General features: G+C 42.0%; 1 protein-coding gene across 3 annotated transcripts in view; it reads right to left on the bottom strand.

Moving 5' to 3' along the window:
- The window catches only part of FRMD3 (FERM domain containing 3), a 178,454-nt gene that overhangs the window by 16,495 nt on the left and 144,591 nt on the right, over window positions 1–17,368 (bottom strand). For all 3 annotated transcript variants that reach the window (XM_048504705.1, XM_048504706.1, XM_048504707.1), the window contains exons 7-13: window positions 15,225–15,312; window positions 13,721–13,809; window positions 8,861–8,924; window positions 7,795–7,883; window positions 6,481–6,555; window positions 5,898–5,966; window positions 1,114–1,235 (exon numbers count right to left, since the gene is read on the bottom strand). In XM_048504705.1, the coding sequence (XP_048360662.1) occupies window positions 1,114–1,235; window positions 5,898–5,966; window positions 6,481–6,555; window positions 7,795–7,883; window positions 8,861–8,924; window positions 13,721–13,809; window positions 15,225–15,312 (596 nt within the window). The remainder of the gene's footprint in view (window positions 1–1,113; window positions 1,236–5,897; window positions 5,967–6,480; window positions 6,556–7,794; window positions 7,884–8,860; window positions 8,925–13,720; window positions 13,810–15,224; window positions 15,313–17,368) is intronic.

Raw genomic sequence — 17,368 nt, 5'->3', positions numbered from 1 at the left:
ATTTTGAGAAAGATCTCCCCTGGAACTGTTTCATATTAAAAGGGGAATATCTGGGTCTGAGCCAGGGACAACTGAAAAATGGGAACATAGTTAAGTGGGCACATTCTCAATTTGTCTTGGTTTGAAAAAGAGAATGAACTTAATTGCCTCACCACAACCAACTTTATTTTATCTATTTTCCATTTTAACCCTACTTTTCAGCCAAAATTGGATTCCATTTCATTCCATCCACAGGAAATACATGACAGTTCAAATTCAGGTCCTCGCATGGTGCATTAAACCACTACATTTACAAATCTTAATCCCCAGCATCTTACATACATATACCAATATCTTTATATTTCTTTTATACTTTCTCAACTACCTCTTTTAGATCACAAAATCTGGCATATTTTTCATGGAATATGGTGGAGGGCATTATTAAAAAACACTGTTGAAAAGTTAAGGTGGTCTGGTGACCCTCTGGGGTGGAAGATCTCTGTAAACTGCCTTACATTCCATAATGAAAGGCAGGATATATGGGTTTTAGCCCTCTTCGAGTGCTTTGAGTCTATAAAACAAAGTAATGAAGTATCTGCCTCTTTCTGCATTAATTTATGTTTCTATATGAAAAACTATTCAAGAAAGATAAAGAATCTAGGGCCTTTCTCTGGCACCATGGATCCAATCTGAATCAGGCTCCGATATGCTTACAGCTTTGGTTAAAGATAGTGACATATGAGTCAGGATGGGGAACTCCATTACAAGCTTATGCCTAATGTCATGCCTAGTTCCATGGTTCCATGGGTGGCTTGGTACAAGTTATCCTCCATTCCCCATCACTAAACTTTCACGGATGTTGATAAGGATGTGTAAGTCAGTTGATTCCTTCCATTTGCATAAGGAATACAGCAGCTGATACATCTAAATAACATTTTGTTACATGTTGAATAACTCTTAAAATTTGCTGAAGACTTTTTTCTCATTTCCACAAGCATGCCTATTTAGGCAGTTCTGCTGTTTTACTGCTTACTGAAAATGATGTTTCAGGTTGCTGTACTTTTCCCTAAAATGTCTATGCACTGTATCTGACTGGTTATGTTTGCTTGTTTTGTGTATGAAACCAAGACTTGCCTTCATCAGAAGGAATATCTTCTTGGTCATCAGGAGAAGGAAGGAGAGGTTGCAGAGGCTCCATATTAATGATGAGCTGTTTGTTCAAGGAATGGGAACTACGGCTTTGCATCATGCTGGTTCTGAGAGTAGGAAGAGGAAAATAAAAGATTTTCACCAAAAATACTTGCAATCAAATGCAACTGCCATGTTGAAAGACATATAGCAGAAAACACAGCAATTATTCCTAAATTCTTCAGAATATTTATTTATACAAAGCTTTTGTGAGCCAAGGTTCACCCATCAAATAAAAGAGCTCGAGGAACTTTTGGCTCCACAATAAAATGTGTTTGTCTCTAATGTACCTTAAGGTCTCTGTTATTTTGACTGCAACAGACTAACAAGGATGACCATATGAAATTAAGGAAAAATGCTTTCCAAATCAGAGGCTCCCTGGCAGGATGGAAAAGTAACCCTACAGATGATATGTAGTGGATTTTCAGGAATATAACAGATTGTCCTCATGGCTCATCATGCATGTTAAGGATCAAGATTACTTAGCTGCTTTCAAGGGGCAAATATACAGTTTGTAATATCTTGATTTGGAGATATTACTTCAGTTCTCTTGTCTAGAAGATACAGGAAAGAATAACAGAGCCAGCAGTGGAATAGACTAATAATTACAGCACAATCTTAAGCAGAATTACACTCTGATAAGACTCTGACTTTGAAGGGTGCTGAGGACTGTACTTCTTATAGCCAGTTTAGACAGCCAATAGTATAATTTCTCTATTCTAAACTCACTAAAGTGAGTTTAGAATAGAGAAGTCAGCTGACATGCCAATCCTATGGGGTTTTTAAGGCAAGAGATGTTCACCATCTCTTGCCATCAAGTCAGCTGACATGCCAATCCTATGGGGTTTTTAAGGCAAGAGATGTTCACAGATGGTTTGCTATTGTCTGCCTTTGCAATGCAGGTGGTCTCCCATTCAAATACTGACCAAGAACGATCCTACTTAGCTGCCTAGACCTGATGAGGTTACACTGGCTAGTCAGTTCAGAGCAATGGACTTTGATTAGACTAACTCTGCATAGGATATAGTGACCAGGCATCCCGCATTTGGCGGGACGCAAGCGATTTTTAACAATTTCTCCCGCGTCCCTCCACGTTGTAAAAAAGTCCCGATTTTTGCTGGCTCTCCTCGGCTGTCTCATGCTGGTGACGGTGACAGGGGGTGCCCAACACACCGGGCACACGGCTATGGGTCATGTGGGGGGCGCAAAATTCTCCCCCGGCCCCTCTCCCTTCCCCTCGTCGGTCTGCCGCTCAGCGGTGGCCTCCTGCTCCTCCGCATCCGAAGGAAGCCATGGCAGCCAGGCCAGAGAAATCAACGGTGAGAGCCCTGAGCAGCCCTAGGCAAAAGGAGCAATTGACTGCTCAACTCCCCTTCCCCTTCCCTGCAGAGACTTGGAGCCTGACGACACACTCCAGTCTCCACAGCTAGCCTAGCAAGCACAGGAGTCGGGACTTTTTGTGGGCTGGGATCTCCGCTCTGGTTTTCCTTCGGCTGCTTTGCTCGCTGGTGGATGGAAGGAGAGGGAGAGAACTTCCTCACGATCTCCCCAACGAGGTGAGGGGGGTAAGAAAGATTGGGAGTTGAGAGGGGGGTGGAGTGTTGAAATTCATGGGTGCTTTGTGTTGTTTGCTGGGGAAAAAACCAGTTTCGTTTTCTCTTAGCTCATCATGCAACGGCCCTTTTCCAGTCTTAATTGCTGTGTCTTTCAATGGCAATTCATAGGTGATGAACTTGAGCTGCTAAAACAATTCCCCTTCTCGTTTCTGTTGTTCTAAACCAAGGTCTCTGTTGTGGTATTCTGGAAGATGCTGGTTGAATAGTGGGGGGGGGAGGGGGACTTTGGATTGTTGCTAGTATTAAATGTTAGCTTAGCAGAGACTCTCAGTTCTTGCTTTTTTGCTTTTATGGTGCCTGACCCAGTTCAGTGAAGGCTTCTGAGCTTATGAAGAGTTTCCATTATTATTCTCAGAACACTAGAACTAGGGGGCATCCATTGAAAATGCTTAGGAGAAGAATTAGGACTAATAAAAGGAAACACTTCTTCACGCAACGTGTGATTGGTGTTTGGAATATGCTGCCACAGGAGGTGGTGATGGCTGCTAACCTGGATAGCTTTAAAAGGGGCTTGGGCAGATTTATGGAGGAGAAGTCATCTATGGCTACCAATCTTGATCCTCCTTGATCTCAGATTGCAAAAGCCTTAGCAGACCAGGTGCTCAGGAGCAGCAGCAGCAGCAGAAGGCCATTGCTTTCACATCCTGCATGTGAGCTCCCAAAGGCACCCGGTGGGCCGCTGCAAGTAGCAGAGTGCTGGACTAGATGGTCTCTGGTCTGTTCCAGCAGGCTCTTTCTTATGTTTTTACTGACTGTTGTACTGAGAGACCTTACACTTAGTCCCCCCTTTTAGTTTGTTGAAATAAGCTGGCCATATGAATGGCTGTCCCCTTCTCAAGGCTACCCTGGGCTGTTTCCATTAGGCTTGAGTTTTGGAGGGGCTTTTTCCTTCAAAAAATAAGAAGTTTTTGGGATTTTTTTCTGTGTGGAATCTGGCCAGTTGGCCTGTATATTTAAGCATCAGTTTAGAAATTAAGTGCCCCAGCTTTCTCCTGTGCATGTTTCTGAGAACTCCTGTCCTTTATGTGGCTTCCAAAAGGCCAGAAACTTTTAAACGTGACAGGAAACCTTCAGGGTTCACTTTTGTCTACTAAGAAGACAAGAAAGATGTCAATGCAATCTGCTTATTGTAGTTGTGTAGCCCTGGAGGAAGAAGGTACATCAGTAGGTAGAAAGTTAAAGACCAGAATCTCCAAGATAGCCTTCTCAGAACTGCTATCACTTCCATGCACAGATCCACTGAGCAGGCAGAAATTAGGGGGCTCAATGCATGATGAGGAAGTGATGCAAGAAGGAAAGCCTTAGATTTGGTAGGCACTGGGGAGCAGTGGCATAGCCACCAGGGGCCGAAGGGGTGTGCGATGCACCGGGCACATGCCTGAAGGGGCTGCCAAAACCTCAAAAATGCATTTAAAAATATTTTAGTGTTTTTACTTTGTCGGCCTGCAGGGGACGCAATTGTTAGACTAGTGGCACCAAAATTTCAGGTTATCATCAGGTGACATTCCTGATGATATCAGCCAGGTTTGGTGAAGTTTGGTTCAGGGGGTCCAAAGTTATGGACCCCCAAAAGGGGTGCCACCATTCCCCATTGTTTCCAATGGGAGCTAATAGTAGATGGGGCTTCCCTTTGAGGGTCCATAACTTTGGACCCCCTGAATCAAACTTCACCAAACCTGGGTGGTATCATCAGGATAGACTCTTGCTGATACCAGCCAGGTTTGGTGAAGTATGGTGGTATCATCAGGATAGACTCTTGCTGATACCAGCCAGGTTTGGTGAAGTATGGTTTATGGTTTACTATTAGCTCCCATTGGAAACAATGGGGAATGGGAGCACCTCTTTTGGGGGTCCATAACTTTGGACTCCCTGAACCAAACTTCACTAAACCTGGGTGGTATCATCAGGATAGTCTCCTGAAAGTAGCCTGAAATTTTGGTACTGCTTAACCATTGCTCCCCTGACAGGCACACTCAATTTCCCCCCAGATATTGGTCCCTTCTGGTCCCTTCTGAGTGGATTTAAAGGGAGAATCTGGGCTCCCTAGATTTAAAAAAAATTGAAAGTATTGTCGAAGGCTTTCACAGATGGATTCGACTGGTTGTCGTGGGCGTTCTGGCCGTGTGTCGGTGGTTTGGTAGATCTTGTTCCTAATGTTTCGCCTGCATCTGTGGCTGGCATCTTCAGAGGCGTATCACAGAGAGGAGTCTGTAATAAGAGAAGTCTGGACACAGTGTATAACAGACTTCTCTCTGTGATACACCTCTGAAGATGCCAGCCACAAATGCAGGTGAAACATTAGGAACAAGATCTACCAGAACACGGTCACGCAGCCTGGAAAACACACAACCACCAACATTGAAAGTGATGCTGTTTGTGGGGTGGGTGGGGAATCTACCCTGAAACAGCATCATTTTCAATGTTGTTTAAACTAGGGAGCCCAGATTCTCCCTTTAAAGTGGATTTAAAAGGAGAATCTGGGCTCTCTAATCTAAACAACATTAAAAGTGATGCTGTTTCAGGGTGGATTCCTCCACCCACCCACCCCCCAAACAGCATCACTTTCAATATTGTTTCAACTAGGGAGCCCAGATTTGTGAGTTGGGGCATGTGTTCAGATTTGTGAGTTGCGGCATGTTCTATAATGTGATTGAGATGAGACGGTGCAAAAATTGTTCTTTGGTCATTGTGGGGGAGGGCGGCCTTTGGTCTTGGGGAAGCCGTCCACAGGGTGGGGGGCACAAAGGCTCCATTTCCCCTAGCTACACCTCTGCGCCCAAGAAAGGGCTTTAACGAGGTTACGGGAGTGATGTTAGAGGGCTGCAGCTCTGCTGAGTTAAGGTATTTGAAAAAAAGGATCTGAAGCACCTTTTCTTATCATCCATTTGGGTTAAACGGAAAGGCGTGCCTCGGGGTATCGGGTCCCTTGACATGTTTTGTGCCTCCCGGGGACCCTGAGAGCCTGGGTAGGTCTGGCGGCGGGGCGCAAAGGTCAATGGTGTCCCACTTTACCAGTGTTAAAATCTGGTCACCTTAGCATAGGACTACCTTACAAGTCTCCTGAAATCTCTATAAAGAGCAGTTTATGCAGTTATTATTGAAACCCAAAAGTACCTGTGCACTTCAGGGGGCTCCCTCTGGATTTTAGAACTTGCTTCAACAACCTCTTTGGCAACTTTTCCACTGTAATAAAACACAATATTTTATGTGCAGGCTATTTTAAGGTGAAGATTTCATTTGTATGGAGTAAGTAAATACTTAAATCAATAAATACATGTTTGTAAAGAATATAAGATTACACAAATATGTTTTATCTTTAAAAATTAATTCAGGCCTTAAGGAATAGCCCCAGTTAATATCACAGCTGAGAGTAGAACTTCCAAAATAAATCATACCTCCATTCAGTGGCAAAATAGCCTCCTCCTAACTGCCTAGCAAATACAGCATTTTTTCTCTTTCTTCACACTATGGAAGACTTCTGCTAAGACATGGGTAAGAATGACAGCATAGGATAGCCTCACACTCCTTTGCAATTACTCCAGTTTATCACTGTTGAAATTAATAGAATTAGACTGGAGTAATTCCACATAGGATTGTACTGTACCAGGAGAGGTAAAAATCAGTGCTTAGTGAAATGTTAGAAAGGCGTCCGATTAGCTAATGGATAATATGGCTACTGAGATCAGTATATACTCACTTGTAGCGAAACCTGCTGCCCTTTAAAAAAATCTTGCTGCTAGACATAGTCTTGATTTGGCTGGATTTTGCATACCTTCAATGAAACCAAAGGAAGAAGGAGGTTATAACATTATCAAGGAAGCAAAAAAAAAAATTTAGATGTTTTCATTTAACTTTTGTAAGTCACTTCATGCTGTGAAGAAGCAGGATAAAAATGCTTAAATAATAATTATACCAAGGACATAGTTTAGTAATGATAGTTCCAATTCAACATTATTCCTACTTCCAAAAACTAGTTCAGCTTTCTGCAAAGCAAATCCAGTGCACAAACACTTTCCAAATTCAGGACTACTTCAACCAGCCCCCTGGATTTGCTAATTGCCCTGATGGGTGAAACATGCAAGTAAGGACAAAACAATTGAGGAAGGACATTTGAAGCTGGGAAAATGGAACAGGGATGCACTGTACAAATATTATCCTTAAAAAAAACATTTCTGCATGGTGATTATACTGAAAACATCTTTGCTTGAATTAAATATTTTAATTTCTATTCAAGGGGACCTTCTTTCCTTTTCACTTTAAAAGCCATCAAACAGTGAACCTCATATGGTAGCAGAATCTTCACTAAGCTAATCTGCATAAGAAAAAAGGTGTATCTTGTCTTTGTATTTTGAAAAAAATCTCACGTTGTTTGAAAGTCACTGCACATCGGCAAACTAAATATATGATATATATTAGGGTTACTAGCCCTGGGTTGGCAATCCACAAGAGCTTTTGTGGAGCAGAGTACAGGAAAGGGAAGCATCGCTGATTCAGAGATGCCAGTTCCGGGTGATTCAGAGATGTCAGTTCCAGGTGGTCATCTGATGCTATGATCACCTCCTGCTCTAGGAAGTCATCCAATCTGTTTTGTAAAGAAGAGTTGGTTTCTATATCCTGGCTGTCTCTGCCTTAAGGAGTCTCAGAACAGCTTACAATCACCTTCCCTCCCCCTCCCCATAACAGACACTTTGTGAGGTAGGTGAGTCAGAGAGAGTTCAAAGAGAATTGTCTTCATGCGGATGAGCGGGGAATCAAACCTGGTTCTCCAGATCAGAGTCCATTGCTCATGTGGAGAACTGGGGGATCACACCTGGCTCACCATAGAGACTGGGAAAATCCTACAGCATCAGTGACCAAAAGTGATGTCCCTATATCTGCAATGTCCACACACACACACACACACACACACACACATATTTTCTCCTGTTGAAACATCAGGCAAGAGTAGTGCAGAGCTGAAAGGGCTGAGTACATAGATGTATTTATACATAACATGTACATATTTACTTACTTATAAAAAGCCTGGTTTTCTACTCCACATTTCCAAAGATGCTTGCAGGCTGCTGGTGTAGAGGTATGGAATGACAGCATAGCCTTTTTCTAAGAGTTTGCAGGAAATTAAACACAAAGAAGTCTGTTTTGTTTTTGTGGGGTTTTTTTTAACTTAAGACTTAGCTGGGCCTCAGGGCATGTTTCTCAGGTTGTGAGTAGACTCCTCAGATAGGATGAGATCTTGGGGAGACTCTGGGTTTCATCAGCATTGTTCCCAGCATTTGGGAGTGTTTAAAAATCATGTGCTTGGGTGCCCAACTTTCTTGAGACCATGAAGTGTAGGAAGGGCATTTAAGCCTCTTCCTACTGCCATTTTCTTTACTTGGGACAGCCTCAGAGAGCAACCATTTGACCTTTAGGGATAAACAAGTACTCACATCATGTGGAAGGATGGACTAAGTAAACCATTAGTTCTCTTCCCAGGTCAAATTCTGGGGTTCTGTCTATGTCCAGTATTAATTATCTTCATACCTTTCTTAATTTTTTTCACTCTCTCACCCAGCAAATATCCATTGCCTAACTTTCTCCTACTTTTTCTAGGTCTTCCCTCTTCTTGCTCAGAGCAAGAGTATAGGGTGGTGGTGGTAGCTTCCTGACCTTTTAGATACAACCCTGGATAAGTGAAGCAGTTAGAATGTTTGAAGAGTTATCATTTCAGACTGAACAGGGATACCTTGAATCAACCAAATGATAACAATTCTGGCCTTTTTATGCAGATACACTATTTTAAAGGTCTATTTATTGTCTTGTTGAACTTACACATTTAAACAATATTTAAAATATAAAGAAAATAATAAAAACATAAAATTGGACTACAAAGATCAAATCAACTGTACTCTTCTCTGCATGAAACAGAGCTGTTTTCTATAATGCTGCTTTTATTTCAAAGCACATGTTGACAATCCTAACTTAATGCAATGCAACAGTTTTGTGTAAAAAAGAGCGGTTATACACACTTTTCCATCAGAAAGGTCTACATTTAAAACTGAAATATTTTAAAATACATGAAATATAAAATATCCAACCTCCTTCTGAATTCCAATCACATAGAATGTCTTCCCTTCAAATTTTAATTTATAGACATCAGACCTGCAAAAAAGAATTATGAGAAAAACAGAACAGCTTTTAAAGGATATTTGACAGTTTCATAAAAACATATCCAATTCATAAACCTTCAGCAAGTTGTTGTAGAATGAATTATTCTTCAATAATAATGTAACTTATTTAAATTCATATTAGTAAGAGGACAGTATAATTCAGTGTATTTTAAATGCTGTGCTTTCAATATTTTTGAAAATTAGATTGTAATCCAGGAATATGTCCTATTATTGTCAGGAACTCAACAGCCAATTGTAGAAGTTCAATGTCATTCAAGGAAGGAAATTTAGGATTGTAGACTTGCACCAAACTTATGAGTGCTAAGAAAGAACCAAGTTTCACTGAGATCACTGGTGCTTACTCAAAATTTATTGTGAATTAGTTGCTAGGTATCTCTCTTTACTCTTTCTCCTGTTTATTTTGTTTGTTTATTCACAGAATATATACCCTGCCTTTCAGCCCAGGGCCACCAGGGAGGTCAATAGAATAAACCATATGTAATAACGCTACATTATATATATATATATATTATATATATACATTATATACATTATATACATTATATATATAACATTGCGTGGAAAGGAGAGATCACCGAGGGAATCCCAAGCGGAACAAAGAAGTCTTGCTCAGCAGCAGAAGATGGCAAAAGAAGGGGACAGAGTTCCAGAATTAGGGCACAACCAAGAAGACCCTGTGTCACCTAGACAGTCAGCTGGTCAGTTGGTATGGTATAGTGCAGGGGTAGGGAACCTTTAACACTCAAAGAGCCATTTGGACCCGTTTTCCACGGAAAAGAAAACACATGGAGCCGCAAATACTTTTTGACATTTAAAATGAAGATAACACTGTATACATTGGGTTTTTTTACCAATTATAGTGTGTTGCTTATGAAAGCAGTGGCTTTCACATCATGCACGGGCTGCACGCACACAGAAAGCCACACACATACCCATACTCCCCATGGTTTTTGAGCACTGAGTGCATGCAAAATAAATATATTTTATAAATATGAATATAATAATGGAGATGGGGAAAGACATTGGCTGCCTAATTCTGTTCCGTTTTGGGAGGTTTTTTGGGGGGGGGGTGCTTTTAAAGGATGCATGCTTATATAGTCATTATGGCTTTCCCTTTTCCTCCCGCTCCGAGTCTAGAGTCCCTGGCGAGGAGGCTTGTGAGGGGGGGGGGGTCGTTCTTTCCCCTGAGACTCTTCCCCATCTCCTCCCCTTCTCTCTCTCTTGCTCTGTTCTCTTTTCTCTGCTTCTCTCTTCCTCCGTTCTCTGTCCTCTGCTTCTCTCCCTCTCCTCTCACAGTCTCCTCCGTTCTTGACTCTACTCTACTGTCCTGTCCTTCTCCGCTCTCCCGAACTGCCACCCACTCTTTCCCTCCATCCGGCCCGGGCACGCTCCATCTGCATCTCTTTTAAAGCCTCCCCCACTGCCTTCTGGGGCGTTCCTGTTCCGCGCTCTCTCAGCTGTTCTCCCAGCCACTCAATAAGCCTTGCCGGGCCATCCAGCGGCAGCTCCTTGCCGCGCTCTTCGCGCGCCCCTCCCGGCTCCGGTTGCGGCCCCTCCCCCCTCTTCCAGCTGCTGCACACTGCGGCGACGGGGCCACGAGTGGGCTCCGGACCCCAGCGCGGACCCGCCCGGCTAAGTCCGGGGCGGGGTGACTCGCCCACCCCCGGACACCAGGGGTGAGAAAGCAGAGCAGCACCCCGCCCCCTCGCAGCTGCCCGAAGGCGACTTGGGCACCTCAGGCGAGCCGGACTGCACGTGAATGGTCATGGCGGAGTGTGGGGGTCGGCGGCTCAAGGTGGGCGGGAGGGCACGAGGCGGGCGAGCGGTGCAGTAAAGCGCGCGCAAAAGGTTCAGCGTTCTTCCGAAGCGGGCGCAAAACTCTCTTCCGGCACAGAGGAGAGGAGGGGAGGGGAGGCAAAACGCTCTTCCAGCACAGAGGAGAGGAGGGGAGGAGCCGAGTAGAGATCTAAACAGTGCGGAGACAAGCCTCGTGAGCCAACATGAGGCCCCAGCCACGCCGGGAGCCCCACTGCAAGTAGTCAGGAGCCGTTTGCGGCTCGCGAGCCGCGGGTTCCCGACCCCTGGTATAGTGGCAGATTCTAATCAGATGAACTGGGTTTGTTTTTCTCATTCCTCCACAAGAAGGCCTGTTGGGTGACCTTGGACTAGTCACAGTTCTCTCAGATCTCTTTCAGACCCACCTACCTTCCAAGATATCTGCTGTGGGGAGGGGGAGGGGATTATTAGCCACTTTGTAACTCTTAAAAGTAGAGAAACGTGGAATTTAAAAACAAACTCTTTTTCTTGACTTCTGGGATGTTGCCACCCACCTAATCTCAGAAAGTGGGGGCACCTGAAGCAGTGCCTCGGAAGTTGACCATAGTGGTCAGGTCATTCCTAAGGGAGTACGTATGTTGGTCCCAAACTATGTAGGGCAGGGGTCCCCAAACTACGGCCCGGGGGCCAAATGTGGCCCCCTGAAGGCATTTATCCAGCCCGCCAGGCATGCCGGTGATGGCTCCATTCATGTGCAGTGGGGGCTCAAGGGAGAGGAGGAACCGGCCCCAACGGCTGTTGATTGCAATTACATGATGGCACCCCCAAATCTCCATGAATTTTCTGACCCAGAGTTGGAAACCTTACATGTGGCAATGCCTGCTCCGCCCTTCCCTCTCAGCTACTCCATGTGTTGCTCTCAGGCTTTCTGTTCCGCCTCACTCCCATTGTCATCAGCCAGGCTGGTGAATCGCTTGCTGGCTGCTAGGGAGGAAAGAACCCAGGAAGATACCTGATTCTGGGTTAGATGGAATGCTTCATTGGGAAAGTTCTGCTTTTTTTTACAGGGGAAGGTATTCCACAGCCTCCCCAACAATATTTGGAGCCCACCCTGTACTTGACATACTTTGGTCACTGTTCTAAAAATAGACCATGACAGAAAGGCTGAAAGGTGAAATCAAACATTTTACAATCATTTGTGCATAGGAATTTGTTCACAGTTTTTTTTTAGTCCGGCCCTCCAACAGTCTGAGGGACAGTGAACTGGCCCCCTGGTTAAAAAATTTGGGGACCCCTGATGTAGGGCTTTAAAGATCAGCAGCAGCACCTTGCATTGTACCCTGAAACAGATTGTGAACAAGTGCAGATAAGCCAAAACTAAAGTAATAGTCCCTACCAACCATGCCAATTAACAGCTTGGCTGCAGCATTCTGCACCAGTTGAAGTTTCTGAACACTTATCAAGGGTAGCCCCACATGGTAATTTCATCAAAATATAACCAGGGCATTAAGCACAATGTCCAGATATTTTCTGCCTTAGAAAAGATGTAGCTGGCTAACCCATTGAAGCTGAATTATAATCAAATTAAAATCAAAAGCACATAACCCAGAAGGGATAGACATGCAATTAACTTAATAATTTACCATCCTTATGGATTTTCACACCAAGACATAATAGGATTATAGTTTTTATTAACACTGCTACAACTGTTGTAGCAAGTGCTTTGAAACTTCAAAAAAGCTTTTTTTTAAGTGAATAAGACAGCAGTGTTTGCAAAGCTGGATGTATGACATCCATACAAGTTCATGTGCCAGCATCATCACTGTTATAATGTTAGCAAAAGCTTTGTTGAAGGCTTTCATTGCCAGAATCACTAGGATGTTGTGGGTTTTCCAAGTTGTATGGCCGTGTTCCAGTAGAATTTTCTCCTGACGTTTCACCTGCATCTGTGGCTGGCATCTTCAGAGATCCTCTGAAGATACCAACCACAGATGCAGGCGAAATGTCAGGAGAAAATGCTACTAGAACACAGCCATACAACTTGGAAAACCCACAACACCTTAGCAAAAGCTGTTTCCCTAATTCTCGGTTTCTGAACACAATACCCATCTTCACTAAGAATTATGTCCACATTTCTTTTTATTTTAATATGGTAGAAACAATAGTGACTCAAAGAATTCTGCATCATTTTGCTTGAAATGAAAAGACAGTGAAATTAATCAAATTGTTTCTGGAAGGGAAGAAATTAAGTTATTGCATATACTCGAGTGTAAGCCAACTTTTTCAGCACATTTTTTATGCACAAAAATCCCCCATCGACTTATACTCAAGTATATATGGTAATTTCAATATGGCGGCCGGAGCTGGGGCTGCTGTGGGGATCTGGTAAGCATGTTGCTGCTTTTTTTCTAACTCACCAGAGAGCCGTAAAAACAAGCTGCAAGGACAGCCTGCATAGCATTACAACTAGGTTCTCTCTCTCTCTCTCTCTCTCTCTCTCTCTCTCTCTCTCTGTGTGTGTGCGTGCGTGCGTGCGTGCGTGTGTGCGTGAAAAGAAACCGAGGCATTTCTCTCCTAAGGGTTATTGGTGCGTTGAATTCTAGATGAGTACAATTCTTCATACTGTAGTTTACTTCCAAATACTGATGTTGCTGAAGACAAAGACTTTCTTTGGAGCAAAATTTTGGCTGGCATGGCAATGAATCCCAGAATTATTCTACATTTGGAGGAAAACAGTGGTTCATTTGTGTTCCTAGAGAGCTGGAAAGCTGCTCATTCCTAATGCAAACTCTGTTAAGCAACTCTATCTCATCTTGCTCCCAAATCTTCTGTTTTTAGCTGCTACTGAGTCAAGTTCAAAGGCTTATACTCGAATCATTAAGTTTCCCAGTTTTTTAAGGTAACATTAGGTGCCTCGGCTTATATTCGGGTCAACTTATACTCGAGTATACAGGTATATTTTAAAGGGACAAACTTGGGATGTCAACTCACCATTTTAGCAAATGTATTCTTTTATTTCCCTGAAAAACTACAAAACCTGCAGCTGTAAATCCTAAAAATGTTGTGGTCCCTGTTGAATCCTTGAAAAGAAAAACAGAACAAAATAAATTAGAAACATTGTGTGGGGAGACAACCAAACATACAGTTCTTAACAATATATATTTCCATCCAGCAAATTTGCTAGTGGATAAGTTTCATACCTTAACAGATAAGCAGTGGTTAAGTTTCATACCTTAACAGGAACAGAAATTATGAACTGATAGTTCCTATGCCTTAAAATGTTACATAGCCCTAATATTTCGCGTCAGACCCAACTGGTTATCCATGTTATGATTAGCAGCCTCTTTGCAAACACATTCCTAGTATTTTCCATGTTGAGCCGCAATTTGATCCAAATTTAGGAGGAGGTTTTCCATAATGCATTGCCATGTAGCTGGAGGTGCTACCGGAGTTGCTTCATGTGTGTGCCTAATATTGACCCAAGGTATTTATTTAGTGATTCTGGATTCTAAATGAAAGCCAGATATTTTTACTTAGACATGTTTGCATGGGATACAGGCCATGAATAAAAATGCCTACCATATAAGTATTCATGTATCCCAAGTCCATTTTTCTCCCAGCCAGGGTCACTTCTGGTTTCAGAGCCCATCTGGGAAAGAAATGTTTAAAATGACTGTGGAGGAGGGGACTGCAGAAAATTACCAGTGTGTGGGAGAAAACACTGTTCCCTGCAGGTACCCCCAAATTAGTATTGGGGAGTGATCATGGGGTTGAAAACACTGTGTTTCCTTTATAGCATACTGATGGCCTTCAGAACGTAATTGGGAACACCATCAAACAATTTACAGACATACATATTATTCCATCCAACCCTATTCAATTATTTTAACATCAACAAACCACATATACTACCATTCTAGCATTTATCATTGAAATCAATAGCGTCAAACTACATCAGATTTTAAAATGTCAGTTTATGATTGGTGATACACTGATGTCTAGTGACACATTTCAAATGCCCCAGAAGCAAGCAGTAACATACATTTTTACACAGAAGATTTATCTTATTGGAAGTATATCCTGCCTTTCTATCTGCTACATGGCAACGCATTCATAATAAAGCATAACATAAAGAAGATTCTAATTAGTTGTCCAAACTGAACTTGACAGGATCTACAAAATATAAAACATTTGATTATTATATCATTCAAAAGAGCATGTTGAATGTTCTATGTGCTGGGGTTTTATTTCTGAAAAGAATGATCAAGTCCCATGGTATGATCTTCCCAACTCTTCCTGCACGTGCTGCTTTTCAGCATATGGATGTTTCCCATAGCTGACATCTCCTCCTCTTATTTGCAGTCTTATTACATGCAGAACAGTGAACTCAAGGAAAGACTGAATGCCTAATAGCAAACATGGCGGAGAAACTGAATCAAGCCTTAAATGCAGAATTTACAGTTTATTTTAGCGTATCTTAAAATAAACTCTTTACCTTGCAAGGATGGGGATCAACACCATATGTTTCTAATGAATATGCTTTCAGTAACAAATTAAACTCAGCAACAGCAGGACTCTGACCCCTAAAAAAAAGCACAAAGAAAAATTGAATGTAAGAAAGATAGTAATTGTCTTAACCAGTGATAGTCATTATAGAAGGAAATATGATTTGCTTGCTACTCTGTCCTAGTGCCTAATCCTTTTGGATTAAGCCTGGATGCTTTCAACATACGCTCGGGACGCCAGTGAGCTGTGCAGTTAATCAGGGGTTATCAAGTATCCTTCATTTGGTGTAGTTAACACTTAATAAGAAATAAACTAGAGTGTTAGTTTCCCATCATCTACTTCTCAAATTCATTTAAAGGAATGGTCCAGATAAAAATTCATTCCTTCCTGCTGTGGAGATAAGCAAGGATATTTTAGTAGTTGCTGCCTCTGTGTGTACCCTCCACCCCACGCCACCCCCACCTCCCCACCCACCCCCTCTTTCTCTCAAAATATATATATGGCAACCAACAAAGCTATTTCAAGATGGCAGTAATATGTTCCCACTTTCAGACTCTCACCATCAGCACATAGTCATATTCTGTACCACCCAATTTGTTTTTCATGGGTAGCTCGAAAAGTCTATTGCATGGAGATGGAAGTCATCCACAGCCTCCAGGTTCATACTACAGTCCAGTACTGTAACTGTCACAATTGTGAGCCCATATCAACATTGTTCTTATCATATGGCTGCAAATTAGTTTTACCAAACCAACCATATATTTTTTTAAAGTGACAATATGAAAACCTATTCTGTTGCCAGAATTCAAATTGCTACATTTCAGACAGCTTGAAGCAACCTGGTTTTCAAATTTTGTGTTAATTTGGCGATACAAAAAAAGAAACATGTATATTGAGAAACTACAGAAGAATGATGTTGCTGACTTCGATGTGGAAGATAACATATAGCCTTTCAGTTAGTTTCAGATGGTAGCTGTGTTGTTCTGCAGTAGAACAGTTAAATTCAAGCCCAGTAACACCTTAGAGACCTTCTCTCCTACCTACATTTATATTTCGCTCTGTATTTAGCTTTCCCTCCCCAGTAGCCTCTACCTAGGAAAATTAAGGCCCAGTTGTATGGTGCTTGCCATTGGGCCAAGATAAATTTGCCACTGGGCCAAAGTTAAATGTGCATGATATGGAACCCTCAAGGACTTCTGTGGGAGGGATCTCACTTTCCCTTACCCCTCTACTTTATCTTTCATTTTGTTAAAAGCCCTCATAGACTCTCCTTTCCCTTAGGGCTACCAGCTCTAGGTTGGGATATTCCTGTAGATCTGGGGAAAGAATCCTGAAAGAATACTTTAAAATAATAATATACTTTAAACCTGGATACAAATTAGAAATTCAAGTAGAGTAGAATACAATAACTATTAGTTTGGCTTGTAGGGATAAATTATGGAAAAGCAATAAGAACAATTAGAACATTTAAAGTGAACACTGTAATAATTAGTAACTTCAAATATAACATAAAAGATTCAGATAATAACTGAGACAAAAAGGGGGAAAAGACAACAATGAATAAATAAATAAAACTTAAAGTTTTTATAGTCTTTTGTGAAGTTTGGATATTAGCTGCTTTGGAAAATAAACCTACCTCTGTGCCAAGGAGAATACCTTAATGCAGTACAAGAAAAAAGCAGATTTTGCATAAACAGCATTAAACTATTAAACTATTTTGCACAAACAGCATTTAATTTTGAGCTCTATAACAGCTCAAAATCCAATTCAAAAGAGAACAGACTCTCAAATACAGTTTAATTAGTAACAGAATTAAAAACTGAAGTTTTAGATTTGACCGCTGCAATTCTGCCATGCTAAGAAAAAACATCTAAAGGACTAAAAAAAATTCCTAATACCACAGTTGTATGAGTTACAGGCCACTTCACACATTCAGGAGCATACAGATTGGGTCTGGGGGCCAATTCTGATGAGTGTGGTTCTCAACTCAGATCAAGACTATGGCAAGTATGGAGAAGGAGCTGTATCCTTTCCCTTCTCCCAATCTGAAATGGTTCTGTGGGATCTATTTGGCTCATTAGGGAAATCCAAGAAACTCATATCTAATTGCTATACATAGATCCAATCTGTGTA

The sequence above is a fragment of the Sphaerodactylus townsendi genome, linkage group LG07, assembly GCF_021028975.2.
Source record: "Sphaerodactylus townsendi isolate TG3544 linkage group LG07, MPM_Stown_v2.3, whole genome shotgun sequence".
In the NCBI taxonomy this organism is placed as follows: domain Eukaryota; kingdom Metazoa; phylum Chordata; class Lepidosauria; order Squamata; family Sphaerodactylidae; genus Sphaerodactylus; species Sphaerodactylus townsendi.
Note: the sequence above shows the minus strand (reverse complement) of the source record. Positions and strands in the feature narration are given on the sequence as shown.